General features: G+C 37.8%; 1 protein-coding gene across 5 annotated transcripts in view; it reads left to right on the plus strand.

Annotated features, from left to right (window-relative positions):
* The window catches only part of slc4a5a (solute carrier family 4 member 5a), a 66,318-nt gene that overhangs the window by 47,779 nt on the left and 3,513 nt on the right, over nt 1–15,026 (plus strand). For 4 of the 5 annotated variants that reach the window (XM_088426426.1, XM_088426510.1, XM_088426594.1 and 1 more), the window contains exons 15-25: nt 3,285–3,556; nt 4,746–4,780; nt 5,940–6,131; nt 7,329–7,442; nt 7,944–8,105; nt 8,360–8,538; nt 8,662–8,734; nt 9,943–10,011; nt 10,799–10,972; nt 11,268–11,435; nt 11,521–11,579. In XM_088426426.1, coding sequence (XP_088282552.1) covers nt 3,285–3,556; nt 4,746–4,780; nt 5,940–6,131; nt 7,329–7,442; nt 7,944–8,105; nt 8,360–8,538; nt 8,662–8,734; nt 9,943–10,011; nt 10,799–10,972; nt 11,268–11,435; nt 11,521–11,579 — 1,497 coding nt within the window. The remainder of the gene's footprint in view (nt 1–3,284; nt 3,557–4,745; nt 4,781–5,939; nt 6,132–7,328; nt 7,443–7,943; nt 8,106–8,359; nt 8,539–8,661; nt 8,735–9,942; nt 10,012–10,798; nt 10,973–11,267; nt 11,436–11,520; nt 11,580–15,026) is intronic. The other variant, XM_088426700.1, reaches the window with a different exon arrangement.

A 15,026-nucleotide genomic window follows, 5' to 3' on the forward strand; every position in this document is an offset into this window, starting at 1 on the left:
TTCAATATAAAACCTTTGCATATACTAATATATATCAAAGGGAAATACCTGGCACAAACGAAAATGCAAAATGAGCTAAATACACATTAGGCAGCATTATATAACATGCTGAAGATAAGAACTAGGATTAGCTAGCATTTTATCCACAGTCACAAGTTGTTAGATCAACAAACTAATTTTGAGCGTATTGTCATAAATGACAACATTATTTCATAGAAAGTATAATTTACAGGGACTCATGGAGCCAGATTTCACAGAGACAAAATAACGTGTGTCACGGACAGTGACAGCTCTCTACTCATGCCACACCGTTCTTCCTCACTACAAAATGTCAAGTCAAGTTTATTCCTAAAGCACATTTAAAAAAAAACCTCAAAGGGCTGGCCAAAGTGCTACACAGTTACTAAAATAAAAAAAAGTTATCACACACAAATATAATAGAACAATAGTGATAAAATCAATATAAAGCAGAGTTAGAACAAAAATGTAACATCAACAGCGGCCAGAGGCAGTGCCAAAAAACAAAGATCAAACCAAACAAAGCACAAATGAATGAAGGATAAGCTAAATCAGTTCCAAAACATCATTATTTCAGGTGCGGCCCATGCGGCCCAGTACCAGTTGATAACCCAGGTCATCATATTTTGACACTTCCCATAGTTAATTATATGCAAATTAATGACATTTGGCAGATTGGCGATTTGATTTCTTATTAAATATGAGTTTTATGGCACTGACATTTCTAACTATCAAGTAAAACGTCTCGTTGGCGAGCCATGCTTCTCACTGCGTGAGATGTCATATGATGTCATTCAATGCCACTGGCCAGGAAACATCCATCCAGCTATCATCTTGACTGCTTATCCTCACGAGGGTCGCCGAGTGAGTGAAGGCGCTTTACTGACATCCAAAACAGCCTCTATAGATCGCACACACTGACACACGTTCCTCCTATCAAATTAGTCCCCGTGGGTACCAAGTATTCATAACAAAACTTCTGCCTGTGGGTGATTGAAATTGAATGCTATGTGCTCCCAAACACACATTTTGCTACTTTGCCATTTTCTATAATAAAACGTAATTAATAAATGAAATATTGCTGTTTACTTGACCTACTCGGTGCAAAATATCCCCTTCTCAACTCCGAAACCCAAACTAAACTAAAAGACGCGGACCTGGTCAGCATGGATTTACTCTTTCACGGGCAGCACAAGGGCGGTGTAGGGGAGGTACAAATTTCTTCTGTAAAAAATATTATAAGAAATATTCATGCCACAAGAAACCGTTTTTATCCATTTCAAGCTCAACGGACATTTTGCCTCTTGCTGTTGACTGAAAGGGACCTCACATTTACACGGGACTCAGGTATCGACCAATCACAGCTCAGCACTCAAACATGACATAGCCAAACTCCAAAAATTGGTTAGTCGTGAAGGATATTTCACATTATGTTCCACAAAAGCAATAATAATCAGACTGACATTGTTAAGAATAGCGGGCTTGTATATCACATATTATCAGTGTTGGGCAAGTTACTTCAAAACTGTAAAGAATTATCTATTACTTATTACTGTCACTCCAAAGTAATTACCGTATTTTTCGGACTATAAGCCGCGACTTTTTCCTGATATTTTGAACCCTGCGGCTTAGAATCCAGAGCGGCTTGTTGTGTTTGTTTGTTTGTTTGTTTGTTTTGTTTTGTTTTTGTTTGTTTTTTGCTAGCCACCAGCAAGCAAATGTGTGTATCTGTTCGAGGTGTCAATTTATGGAACAACTATCAAATAAAACTGAAAAGATGTGAATCAAACGCTGTGCTCAAAAAGAATTAAAACAATATATTATTAAAAAATATATATGTATGTCTAAATTTAATGAGAATGTATAACATTTTGGGTACATTTGTGATGTGTACATTTTGTATACAGTAGCCTACACAGTATACGTGATTTTACATATGTATTTATAATTGTATATGAATTGTATATGTAGAATGTGTTATGTTCACTCAAATATACTATCAAACAAAGGGAGGCAAAAAAAGGATGCCCATGAAGAATTGATTTTGAACTGCTGTTTTAACTAACAAAGATCCATCCATCCATCCATCCATCCATCCATTTTCGATTAATATGTTGGAAATTAACAAAGAGAGGATGTTGCTGTTGGCAGACAATTGTGAAAAATTAAATTACTAAAAAACATTATAAACTTCATATACCATCTTTTTCCTTGAAGATTTGAAGTTATTACCTGTGGCCTATAGTCCAGTGCGGCTTATCCATGATTTTTTTTTTTTCCTCATATTTTGCTGATGCGGCTTTTATACCGGTACACCTTATAGTTTGGAAAATATGGAAGTTACATTATAATATTACTGTTTTTGAAATGTGAGGCATTAGTCTACTATTGTAATAATTTTACATTACCCTCACCAACAAACCTGGAAATATGGATTTGACATTCTAAATGTAGCTCATTACACTCATTACACATCCAGTGAAATGACAAACTAGACTTAACTTACATGCTCAAAATAGACATTATTGCTTCCTTGGACTTGTAAATGATGCCTAGATTGCTGGAAATGTAAAATAAAAATGCACAACTAAAACGACCTAAACAAAGTTCTCTCCATGTCAAGAATAGACCAGCGCCATCTCAAGGCAACCAAATGAACTCATGTTATCAACTGCTTCAATTTATTTTATAAATCTAAAGTATTTTTGGGGCTATATGTTATTATGCATCGTAACATGCCTTACTGTCATTTTTAGAGTAAAATATTTTTTGTTTGTAACACAATACAGTGTTTCACCAAAAAGTAATGCATTACATTGGTTACATTACTTTTGTAAAACATTACTCCCAACACTGCATATTATTGTGAAGAAGAATTTCACTTGACTTACGTTTAAATCAATCAATCAAATTTGATTTGTGTAACTCTAAATCACTGAAGTCTCAAAGGGCTTCACAGATGAAAAGGAGTCATGTCGAGACCTCTTTCGAAAAAAGAAGTCATACAGAGACATCTTTTTGGTGTAAGGTACACAACAGCATCCCCTGTCAAAGCTCCCAGAAGGGGAAGGAAAAACTCTAGAGTAATTGTTATACATTCAGCCCCACGTCAAACTTAAGACAAAAAAGTTGGCCGAGTGTCTGTTTTTCCTTGTCTGTTAAGTCCTTCTTAAGTGGTTATGAGGGCGGATTTTCCTCAAGGACTTGTTATGTTGACTCATTGCATTCATTCATTCACCCGCTTCTCTGATTTCTCCCTCCTAAAGGAATAACAACATTGATTACATGGAGCTGCGTCTGTGGATAGGCATCCACTCGTGCTTGCAGTGTTTCATCCTGGTGGCAACTGACGCCAGTTACATTATCAAGTACATGACGCGATTCACTGAAGAGGGCTTCTCCAGCCTCATTTCGTTCATCTTCATCTCTGATGCAATCAAAAAGATGGTGGGCTCCTTCAAATACTACCCCATCAACACCAACTTCAAGCCAGACTACGTCACCGCTTACAAATGCGAGTGCTTGGCGCCAGACCCGAGTGAGTCGATCCCTTCTTTCGGGGAAAAGTGCACTGATCGTTTAGTTAGTACCAACTTACTTGGATTGCATAGATCTATTTGACAATCTGTGCAATCCAAGTAATCATCAAAGAGCTCGATTATTTAGTCCGCCAGTGGTTCTCAAAGTTCAGTCTGCGGACCCCTGGAGGTCCGTGGCCTGACAGGGGGTCCTGTGAAATAATTTGGGTTAATAATGAAAAAATATAAATTTGTGCCAATTTAATTTGTTTTATATTAAATTGTGAAAGTATTCATGACTCTTTAATTGAGCAATCAAGTCAACCAATTAAATATATTAAAAAGAAAAAAAACAACTAATCATTTTGAAATTTGTCAAAATGTCTTTACAATTGCTTGCTAACAAGATGATGAAGCCAGCAAAGCTGAAGAGGCATTTTATTTTTATAATGCTGTTTTTACTAAATAATCGGCAGCAACCTTTTGGGGGAAGATTGAGCCAGTTTGTTATAAGGAGGCGTGCAATTTTTATTTTCTACTTCAGTCTAGCTGAAAAGTAACAATTTGTAGTCAAATTGAATCTGTTGGTGAATAAAAACATCATATATGTTTGGCTTAAATGTTTTTTTTTTTTTTAATTGTTTCTTTACTCAAACATTTGCAATGAGGGTCCTTGGAGAATTCGCTTTCTAAAAGGGGTCCCTGACTCCAAAAAGTTTGAGAACCCCTGCTCTAGCGCACCTTCACTTTGGTCTCTTCTCGCAGACTAAAACAAACAAATAAATAAAATTAAAGTCTTTGTAGAAATGCTGGCTAATATTTTGGCCAATATTGAATGGGGATGCTAACAATTTGTCATTTGGCTTTAAAAAACACAATTTGTGAAACTAGTTCTGGAACTTGCAAACAGGGGGAGTGTCCAACATTCAATCATTCGTCCAAACGTTGATTTCTGTAACTGATTTGTCTTGTGTTTGTTTTTGGCATGCTGAAACAATTTGGCTGCAATCTCCTACAAGTGAGTCCCCTTTTAATTGGACGGCATGCCCTGCAGGCTGCATTCTGCTGCATTCTCATTATGTTGTGCATTTCTTTTCTATTCCCTTCTTTTTCCCTCCTCATCTACTCTTTATGTCTCATTAATCCCCCGGCCTCAACCTCTCCTCTCCAACTCACAAACAGTGGCTGCAATGATCTTCAATGGTTTAGTTCCAATGCCAGATAACAGCTCTAGTGTCTCTGGGGTAAGTGCTTATTTTCATCAAATACTTTATTTTGGAGCCATTGATTTGATGTTGAAAGTAAAATGCCAGTTACAGGTGTGTGTTTTTTCCAGATAAGTACTCTTTCATTGTGATTGGAGCTTGTTCACTGTTACTTTCTTTCCTTTATCACCATCCATCCCGTTATCCTCACGCCCCCTCTGTCTTGTGTGCCTTACTGTAATTCCCCAAATATAAGACGCATCTGTGTGTAAGACGCCGCCTTAATTTTGGGGTCGAATTCGGACATTTTCCATGTTACACATCAACACTTTGGCAACAATGTAAAAAATACAGCAAAACATAATAAATCTCATCTCTTGTAAACAGAGGGTGGGAAAATCGGGTCCAGAGAGTAAAAACCCTGCCACCGTTTGACTTTAGCCAGAGGTGCTTCCACTTAACCACCGCAGGATAATGAGCTCATTTGATTGCAAGTTGAATATAAGTACTTGTGGTTAAAACCAAAATGTGGCAGGGATTTTACTTTCTTGACCTGGTTTTCTCATCGCTGCTTGTAAACTCTTCATATTTTCTTGTGTTAATATCCGTACGTTAAATAGTTGTTGTGTGTTAAGTGTATGTCAGATTTCCCACATTATGAGCGGTCAGTGAATGCCTCACCACTGTAACATTGAATGCGCTCGAAGCTGAAAATATTCCTGTGTCTGAACAAGGATGAAGGTTCAGTCTGCCCGCTTCTTTTATTGAAGAAAAAATGCCTTAACAACCTCAGCTAACACAAGCTGCTGTTAGCTGCAACAGGCACTTGATGCTAACAGCCAATTGACGTCCCCCTCCTCTAGCTTGCCCCATTATGGTAATTATTTTAATTAAGAAAACGGACAATATAAAAATGCACATCTGTGCATCAAAATTCAGCTTATGTGGCTGACGGATCAATCTTCCTCGAATGGTGTTGAAAAAAAAAATCTAATTTTTAAGATAGCTATAGGACACGCCCATACATTTGGCCTTCAGGAAAAGTGCCTCTTATAGTTGGGGAATTGCCGTATTTACAACGTGATAATTCTGATGGCAAATGCCTTTGTTTATTTGGGAATAAAACAACTCATTTTCATTTAAGCACCTTTCTATTTCCCTACCCTATTTTTATCTCTGCACTATTCCCTCCCCCCAGTTGAATGTAACAGCTCTGGACTGGAGCCAGCTGAGTAAAAAGGAGTGTTTGAAGTACGGGGGATCTTTGGTGGGGAATTCCTGCAAGTATGTCCCAGATCTGGCACTTATGTCCTTCATTCTCTTCTTTGGAACATACTCCATGACTGTCACCCTCAAGAAGTTCAAGTTCAGCCGTTACTTTCCTACCAAGGTGACCACGCAATCTTTTAATAGCTATTGGGTCTGTGTAATGTCTTTTTATGCTGCCAACGATAATTTAGTATCGTATTGATCAACCTTTCCAAGCAATCATTGCATTCAAATTACCATTAAAACTGCTCCATCTGTCTCAAGAGCTGAAGACTGCATTTTACTATCAATTGGAGCCCTTTGCAATGGGTGGATCACGGTGATAAGAAATTGTTTCAAGTTATTTGTCAAAAGTAAACTGTCAATTCAAAATTATGAAACTGTCTATCCATTCACTGTGACCCAACAGACAATGATATCGCCCTGGCAATAGGGTATCCATTCAAGTCTAAAAGGCCTCCCACCAAAATCACTCGACATGAAACTACAGTATACAAAGAAATCCACTTGTATATCACTCCTTTCTTGGAAACCTGCACTAATCTCGAATTTGTGGTCTCAAGTAGGGACTAACAACACATAATTAAACATGCATTTAAATGTCAAGACCAAAGCCAAGCAAATCTTGAACATCAACTACTCACAATGCATTACTTATAAATAAATACGAATATGTAGTTATTTCACTTCAATTGTTTTAATTAACTAATGTCAGTTAACTAGGTGAGTAATACAAGCTATATATATATATATATATATATATATATATATATATATATATATATATATATATATATATATATATATATATATACTAAAATTAAAGATGTTTGCTGTCAAAAACAGCATAGAAACACAGTGATTATGAAAAGCAGTTCAATTCTTACAACAAAAATATAGCTGTGTAAACCATACCTTTAAGTTAATTAAATGAACTCTAGGCAGTAATGACGTAAATCTCATTAAATTATAAGTACAATACTACTGCTAATTAAATCAGGGCAGAGCTTTAACTTGTGCAAGAGTGCCACAGTGGTAAAATAATCTTGTTTGGAATGTAAAATACATGGAAAGGAAAATGCGTAAATAACAATAAACAAGATACTAAGACACTTATGATACAATGTTTTTGATCACAAAGTACGATAATAAAACGAGTAAAAATCTGAACAAATTGGGCAATTTTGCCAATTCTGTCCAGCAATCACTCTCAAAAATAGTGGTTATTCAGCATTTGTTTGACCTTGTACATTGTGTGCAGTCATCAGTTGTACAGTATATGGACATTTTAACTGTTTTTTTTTGTCTCTTATTTCAGCTCAGAAAACTCATCAGCGATTTTTCCATCTTCATGTCAATAATGACATTTGTGGGCCTTGACATGCTGATGGGCCTTAAAACTCCCAAATTAATTGTACCAACGGAATTCAAGGTATTACCTATATTTCTACTTTTCCCAGGATGAATACAAAAATTAAATGCATGCAACAAGGTTTACAGTGATTGCTTTGCACCTAAAGACGCTCCTTTCACTGCTTGTTGAATCGAGGCATAACAGATTGTGCAACGTACTGTCATTTGCTTGCAAGTGTGATTGCGCCAGAAGCTTTCATAGAGCTCTGCCATGGTTGGATGGGTGAAACAAATTAAGAGGCTGTTATCAGCAAAATAAATTACAGGAATACACAAACGCATTGAATAGCTTCATGGGAATCCTTTGATTATGTTCATTTGAATCCATCATGAAAGCGGAGGGGGTATACAATTGAGTAGACAAGCAATAAATACTAGGATAACAAAAGAAAATCCTTTTTTGCAAAATCCAACATACCTTCTATTTGCTGTAAATATACCTCCGACTGAATAATGGAGAATTTAATGACACGTTTGAGTCTTTATTGTGGAAATGAAGACTCTTCTTGTCCCCGACTAGCCAACTCGGCCTGACCGTGGCTGGCTAGTGTTGCCGTTTGGGAAGAACCCCTGGTGGGTTTACTTGGCCAGTTTTGTCCCTGCCCTGCTTGTCACCATCCTCATCTTCATGGACCAGCAAATCAGTGCTGTCATTGTCAACCGCAAGGAGAACAAATTGAAGGTAGGTCTACTTCTGCCTCAAAAATATTCAAGTAATCATCACAGCCAATATTCGTGCTTTGATCAATTCAAAAATATTCAATTAGTGTTAATAGTAAATACAAGCTCACTATTATCCAGGGTCTCGTGACTGTGAGATTTTTTTTTTCTTCATGTATAGCACTGTATAATAAGTATTTGATCCTTGGGTCAACATCACAGTAATACACCACAATAACTTATTGCTGACTCTAATGTTGCCCGTTGTCCTGGCAGAAAGGTTGCGGCTACCATTTGGATCTATTCTGGGTGGGTGTCCTTATGGCCACTTGCTCCTTCTTGGGGCTGCCCTGGTATGTAGCAGCCACCGTTATTTCCATTGCCCACATTGATTCTCTGAAGATGGAAAGCGAATCCAGCGCTCCCGGGGAGCAGCCACAGTTTCTCGGAGTCAGGTGAGCATCCCTAACAAGACATTTGCATGTCTGGATGTCTATACTGTAATGAAGTCATTTTAAGCGAAGGAGAGAGAAGTTTTTCGTTTGCTATATCTTGTATGTATCATTTGGAAATTTCAGAGAACAAAGGGTGACAGGCATTCTGGTGTTTGTTCTCACCGGGGTTTCAATCTTCCTTGCTCCAGTGCTAAAGGTATGAAAAACCTTGAGAATAAGGTACTTGTGCTTTTAGAAAATTCTTTGTATTCATCCAGATAGTGTATTTATATATAATGCAACAGGTACAGAATTGCCCCAAGACAAAATTGAACAAAGGAGCTGCTTAAGACCTTTAACCCTTTCACTCCTGTTGGGACAATGCGTCCCTGCGCTTTTCAAAAAATGGCAGTGGCTATAGGAATGGTAGCAGTAAGATGAATCCCTGCGGTTCATTACACACCCATCTACAGATTCTAGTGGCTACTAGTTACTTTTCCAGATACAGCAAGCCAGTGCTGGGCCCACAAGGTAGCTTGCGGTGTATAATTTCTCCTCAATTAACCATCCAGTAGTGTGGAAATATATTGATAATATGTGCTATATACTTGTTACCATAGATTGCACTGGTTACCATGTATCATAGACGTTTGGGGATCATTTTCACTTCTCTGGAACGTTGTTTGTTTAAGTTTCGTTCATGGTCTATGGGATATACTGTACTGTACAGGTCCAGTAGTATTTCTTGTTGGAAATGGAAGTGGGAATTTTTTAACTAATTTTCCAAGTATCCGTGATAACAAGTAAGATATGCCATACGTTTTGTTTTTGTTTTTTTTGTTTTTTGTTTTTAAGAATCTGCAGTGAAAGTGTTAAAGTCTTCAAACTCTTGAGTAAAACCCGCTGATCGCATCTTTCGTAGCTATCGAGAGCAACACTCCCATGAAGTGGTCACTTTAATTACTATAGTGATCAATAAACTTAAAATTAAGAGGAGCGCTGCCCACGAGTGTCATCACTCATTCATAAAAAAAAAAAAAAGTCGTCACATGACGAAAATTCTTGTCGTTGGCAGCGAAATAGTTAACAGTGTCCAGATAGATAAATAAGTAAATGTGAGCTATTATTGTTTGTATTTATCCCAGAGCGCCATACTTATGCTTGATCATTTGTTACTTGTCCTTTGGTTGTGGAGGAGGACAGGATGGTAGTGGTATTGTGAATCAAACAATGAAAATAATTTGTATGTTGTTGTTTTTTTCCCTTGGTTTATGCATCACCCTGACAAGTTTTTATAACATCAATTATATAATTTATGTCAATGACTGATTAGGAAGTACTATATGGTGCGTTAGCTTTCTTACACCACCAACTTCAGTTTATGTTCGATGTTCGATTTTTTTTTTTTGTGGTTCCTCTTTCTAGTACATCCCAATGCCTGTGTTGTACGGTGTCTTCCTCTACATGGGAGTAGCTTCCCTCAGTGGAATTCAGGTATGCACCCTTGCATGTCATCCTTAATATTTTTTTAATTGATGGGAAGCAGAAAGCAACACACTGCAAGCTGCCAAACAAATCAACCAGCAAGCAGATATACATATCTTGCTCTTTTCAAGGAACTAATTGGATGTATTGTATTCAGGACATTTTATGCACTCCCCAGCCACATCATTATGATTTTCATTATTATGAAATAAGCATTTTATTGGAATTCACGATTGAGAGCTGACAATTTTTTCTTTCAATTAGAGAGTATTAATTCAATAAAACTGTGCAGTCTGCAGTGTACTGCTTCACGGAGGGCTGGTTAGATTATTTTGACCATCTCCTGTAGCTACTGTGATGAGGTCATTCTGAGCTCTGGACAACTCATGATATGATAGTGTGCAGTTGTATACAATGAGCCTTCTCAGCATAACAATCAAAACTTACCTAATTTTTTTAAAAATAAAAGTAGCCTTCTTCGTGCTTTTGATTTTTCTTATTTTGTATCTGTTTATGCTGGTTGATTTCTGGCTTTCTGATACCTTCTGTGCAGCTAACACTTGCACAGCCAATATGAGCAGTGACACATCAGCAAACTCTCCCAATATCCAGTGATTGCTCATTCATTTTATATATTCGATTAACTTCTTCACCCTTCTGCCACATGCTTAAATCATTCATACTCTTTTAATGCATCCCATCTGGACCTGTATAACAAGTGACCTGAAATAACTTCTGCAATGATTTGACCAGGTGTTTGAAACTGACACTTCTTGGTTGTATTCATCATCCATAGTTCTGGGACCGGATTAAATTGTACATGATGCCATCTAAGCACCAACCTGACCTCTCCTACCTGCGGCATGTTCCTCTGAGAAGGGTCCACCTCTTCACCTTGATCCAGATCATATGCCTGGCTGTACTCTGGATACTTAAATCTACATTTTTAGCAATCATCTTTCCAGTTATGGTATGTCGAGATTGTCATTAGATATGTTTTGTAGAAGTGCTGTAGAAGTGCTCAAATTCATAGATGCAACAACGATATATGGCCTTGAAGAAAAAAACAAACTAGCACAGAGACAAACTATGTATATTAAGGATACGTGTGAGTGATGTTCATGCCATCTTTAAATACCATCCAACTACATCATATAAAGAGCACAACCTGCCTGTGCGACAAATGTTAGTGTGATCAACAAACTGTGTTTGTGCGCCGTGCGGTAGTAACCCAAGTGCACCCCATGTACCATTTTCCAATTCAGATCCTGGGTCTGATGGTCGTTCGCAAAATGCTGGACATGGTCTTCTCCCAGCATGACCTGGCTTGGCTGGATGACCTTCTACCAGAGAAAGAGAAGAAGAAGAAGGATGATGACAAGAAGGGAGGAAAAGACAAGAAAAAGCCCAAATTAGATGCCAGTGAAGAGGAGGTATGAAATATTACTTTTTGCTGCCCCCTGCGGGTCATATCTAATCTTTTTGTTTATATGTGTGTGCGTGTGTATCGATTTGCAGGATAAGTACAACCCTTACTCCAACCATTCACCAAGTTCAGATTCAGACTTGGATCGCAGGTACTGTGTCCTCAAACTGCACATCCCCTACAAAGATCTGGTCTATCCTGATGTTGCACAGTCTGAGTGGGGGGCATACTGTCAGCCCTCTGCCACACACCATCTTCTTTAACACGAACACACACACACAATTAGTGATAGTCATGGTTGTTTTTTGTGATGTACTCATTTAGTGGGAATACAAACGTGAATACGAGTTGTGTAGGTCAAAGCTTTGAACCTATGGGGTTCTCGATGACGAGACTTTTCGGTATGCTCGTCGATGTCTTGACGTGGTCAAATTTAGATGCTCGATTTTCTGCAGCAACAGAAGAATGAAAAATAATTCATCAATCAAAAAACCTTCAATAATTGGATAAACATTGTTGTAGTTATCAAAACAATACAATCTAATGAGTGATAAAGAAGGTAAAGATTACATTTAATGTCAACATGAATGGGCAAGACGTAATGCAAAGTTTGCAGATGTGCTTCTGACATTTCACTTTGTTTTACTTTATTTGTCACTCAAGTGTAAAAAGAAGTTAACAGTGTAAAATGTAAATGCAGTAATCCCTCGTTTTTTATGGTTAATGGGGACCGCGATGACTGACAAAACCGCAAAGTAGCGTCCCCCCAACACAAAATTTTGGTTTTCATTTTTAAAGTGTGAAAAGCAAGACAAATATTTCAATATAAACCTTATACAAAAACTGTACATTAACTTCTTCCACTCCCTTGGGCTGTAGTTTCACTGAGAGCCGCGGTTATATTAGCGGCGCCTGGAAGTCTAACTAGAGTGAAGCCTATAAATGAGCAAAAACGATAAGAATCAGTGTTTACACTTGAAATTCCAAACTATTAAAAAAGAAATAAAGGTAAGAGATTTACAATGCTTCCCTGAAGAGCTGCTCTCTCCTGGTCTTCCTTTGCGTCTACCTAACTAGTGTTTGTGAGGGAATACAGGCACTCCTACAAGACATCTGATTTGGGGTGATTTGGGAGTATGTTACAACTCCTGACCTCGTTTGTCGATGGTCGCGCCAGGAGCCAATCTTGTAGGAGTGCCCGTCTCCCTTATCAAAGAAAAAAAAAAGTCCATGATGCACTGAGGGCACGATAGGGGAGGCGCGAAGTAGCGAGGGATCACTGTATTATTCATGTTGTCTGTTAGTGAGCGAAACAGACGGAAAAATCCAGCAACATTTCCAAATCAGAGCCATAAGAGAAGCTCAGGTAATAAGATAAAGAACTGGCTAAACAGAGTGCCCGTTTTTTTATAGTAACAAAGAATCCCACAGATAATTACATGAGACAACGTCAGTGCATGTGTGCTATCTTACATATAAGATGTGACGGAGAGCAAGATTGCTTTCAACCCAAGGCAGAGAACCTGAATGTTAGGTGTGAATCTTTACAGCGTCTCACATTTCATCATTCCTATTAATACAGGCACTCAGCCTCACAGAGATTATTTGGAAATAAAAAAAAAAGTGACATGTTGCCTCCCCCTCCTTGGAGACTTTGTCTCCCAACATAGACACCAGGGGTGTCTAACGTACGGCTGCCAGGCCAGATCCGGCCTGCAAGGAGGTTTAATCCGGCCCACAAGATGATTCTGTGAAGCATTAAAAACATGAATAGGACCAGACCCATTAGTCTGCTGTTAATAGTACTCCAAAGACTTTGCATGTGTTAAAGGATTCCCTGTCCGATCATTTCTTTAATTGAAAGAAACATAGAAGAGAACGGTTAACAAGTGCGTTGTTCTTGAGCTGCTTGCGCTTGTAAACAACTGACTCTCAGTCCTCCACAGGCTTATTCATTCATGCCTGACAACAACCAATGTTACAATACACAAAAAAATGTACTTTTTCAAGAAATGCTCAGATCAGTACTGCAAATCACGTGGATGCGACGAGTTGCCAGGCTTGTGCCAAACAGCTTGCTGATTGCTTTGGTGACAGAAAGTGGAAAATTTGCATTAGCATTAGCATTTAGCTTCATCGTGCTACTGCTCAGCGCAGGTAAAATTTGTCAATCGCTCCGAAGAGATTCACGATTAGTTAGGGTCTCCATTTAGGTCTTTATCAGACATTCATTCAGCTGTGGTCCCTCTTGAATTATAAACAATCATTCTTGTAGTTGTTTCTAAATTTCCATTGTTTTTTTTTTTTTGTTTTTTTTTGCTGGTTTGTCAGTTGTCATTCACCTGTGCACCGCCCCCCTCACATCATTGCAATCGTCAACTTGTCGATAGGTCAGACAACCGCCGGTTCGTCACTTACTCTGGTTAGTACGTAGCACCAATGTAGTGGACATGAAGTCATGACTTCTCTGTGAGTTTTTAACGTCTTCTGTCATATATAATATTATATTATTTGGGTGTCCAAAATGAAACACTACAGCGCCATTTTATTCTGTTCAATTCTTTGCAGTTAACTGCCCTCCTTGGAAAGAAGGTGTACAATCAAAGATTTTTTTAGGGCATTTTCCTTCCTCTTGATAAATGTGTTTTAATTGTACTTCTTTGTTTATTTTTAGTTCATATGTGTTCTATACAAAAGTCTATAGTTCATGGACGCATGGTAAAAAGATAATATGAAATGTCTTTTAATTTTATGCAACCCAACTTGCGGCCCCGGAGCTGAAATGAATTTGACACCCCTGCATTACTTTTATTAACACTTGGAAATGCGCACCTGAAATTCATTTCAGGTCATCAATCATCATTCACACACCACATTATAAAACTGACAGAGAGAATAAGAAGATGCACAAATCTGTTACTGTATCTGGGCAAAAATTTACGTTTTTTTTTTTTTCTTTATCAGTGTTTCTTCATAATGTTGACAGTTTAAGTATTAGTCAACAATTGAGAAAACGTTTCAACAATAATAAACAAAGATCTGAATTAGCGCATGTTTCGAAATTGAGGTCACAATGTAAAGTAAATATTTGAAAAGCAATAATCAAAATTTACAAATGCATTCAAATGCAAAGAATACAGTATATGAAAGAAGGCAGACTATTTATGCTCTCTTGTTTGGTCTGTTACCAATAAGTTAGTATGTGCTGAAATTTCGAGTGGTCCATGGCAATTGCCCTAAAAACTTCACTTAAATAGCTCAAAACGAACATTATACAGTGGCAGCAGAAGAGTGTTTCATTTTATTCCTGTATATATTATGGAGGATTTTAGAAGTGCTTGCAGTGAACATTTCATGTCCTTTTATCAAAAATTCCAGAAAATGGCAGCGACTTGACATCTTGCTACTTTGAAGGCACATACTTTACTCACCATCTTGTACTTGAGGTGCGAGAAAATGAGCTAGCCTTTATCGGCATCTCACACTTATATTTGATTCTAGTTTGAAAAACTTGGCATAAAGTTGTACTGCTGTAATTTATTATTCAAAAGTGCACAAGTCCATCTGCAAACCATCTGCATGATCGAATGCCATCAAC

The sequence above is a fragment of the Hippichthys cyanospilos genome, chromosome 1 (genome assembly GCF_059441005.1).
Source record: "Hippichthys cyanospilos isolate Australia breed blue-spotted pipefish chromosome 1, RoL_Hcya_1.0, whole genome shotgun sequence".
Lineage (NCBI taxonomy): Eukaryota > Metazoa > Chordata > Actinopteri > Syngnathiformes > Syngnathidae > Hippichthys > Hippichthys cyanospilos.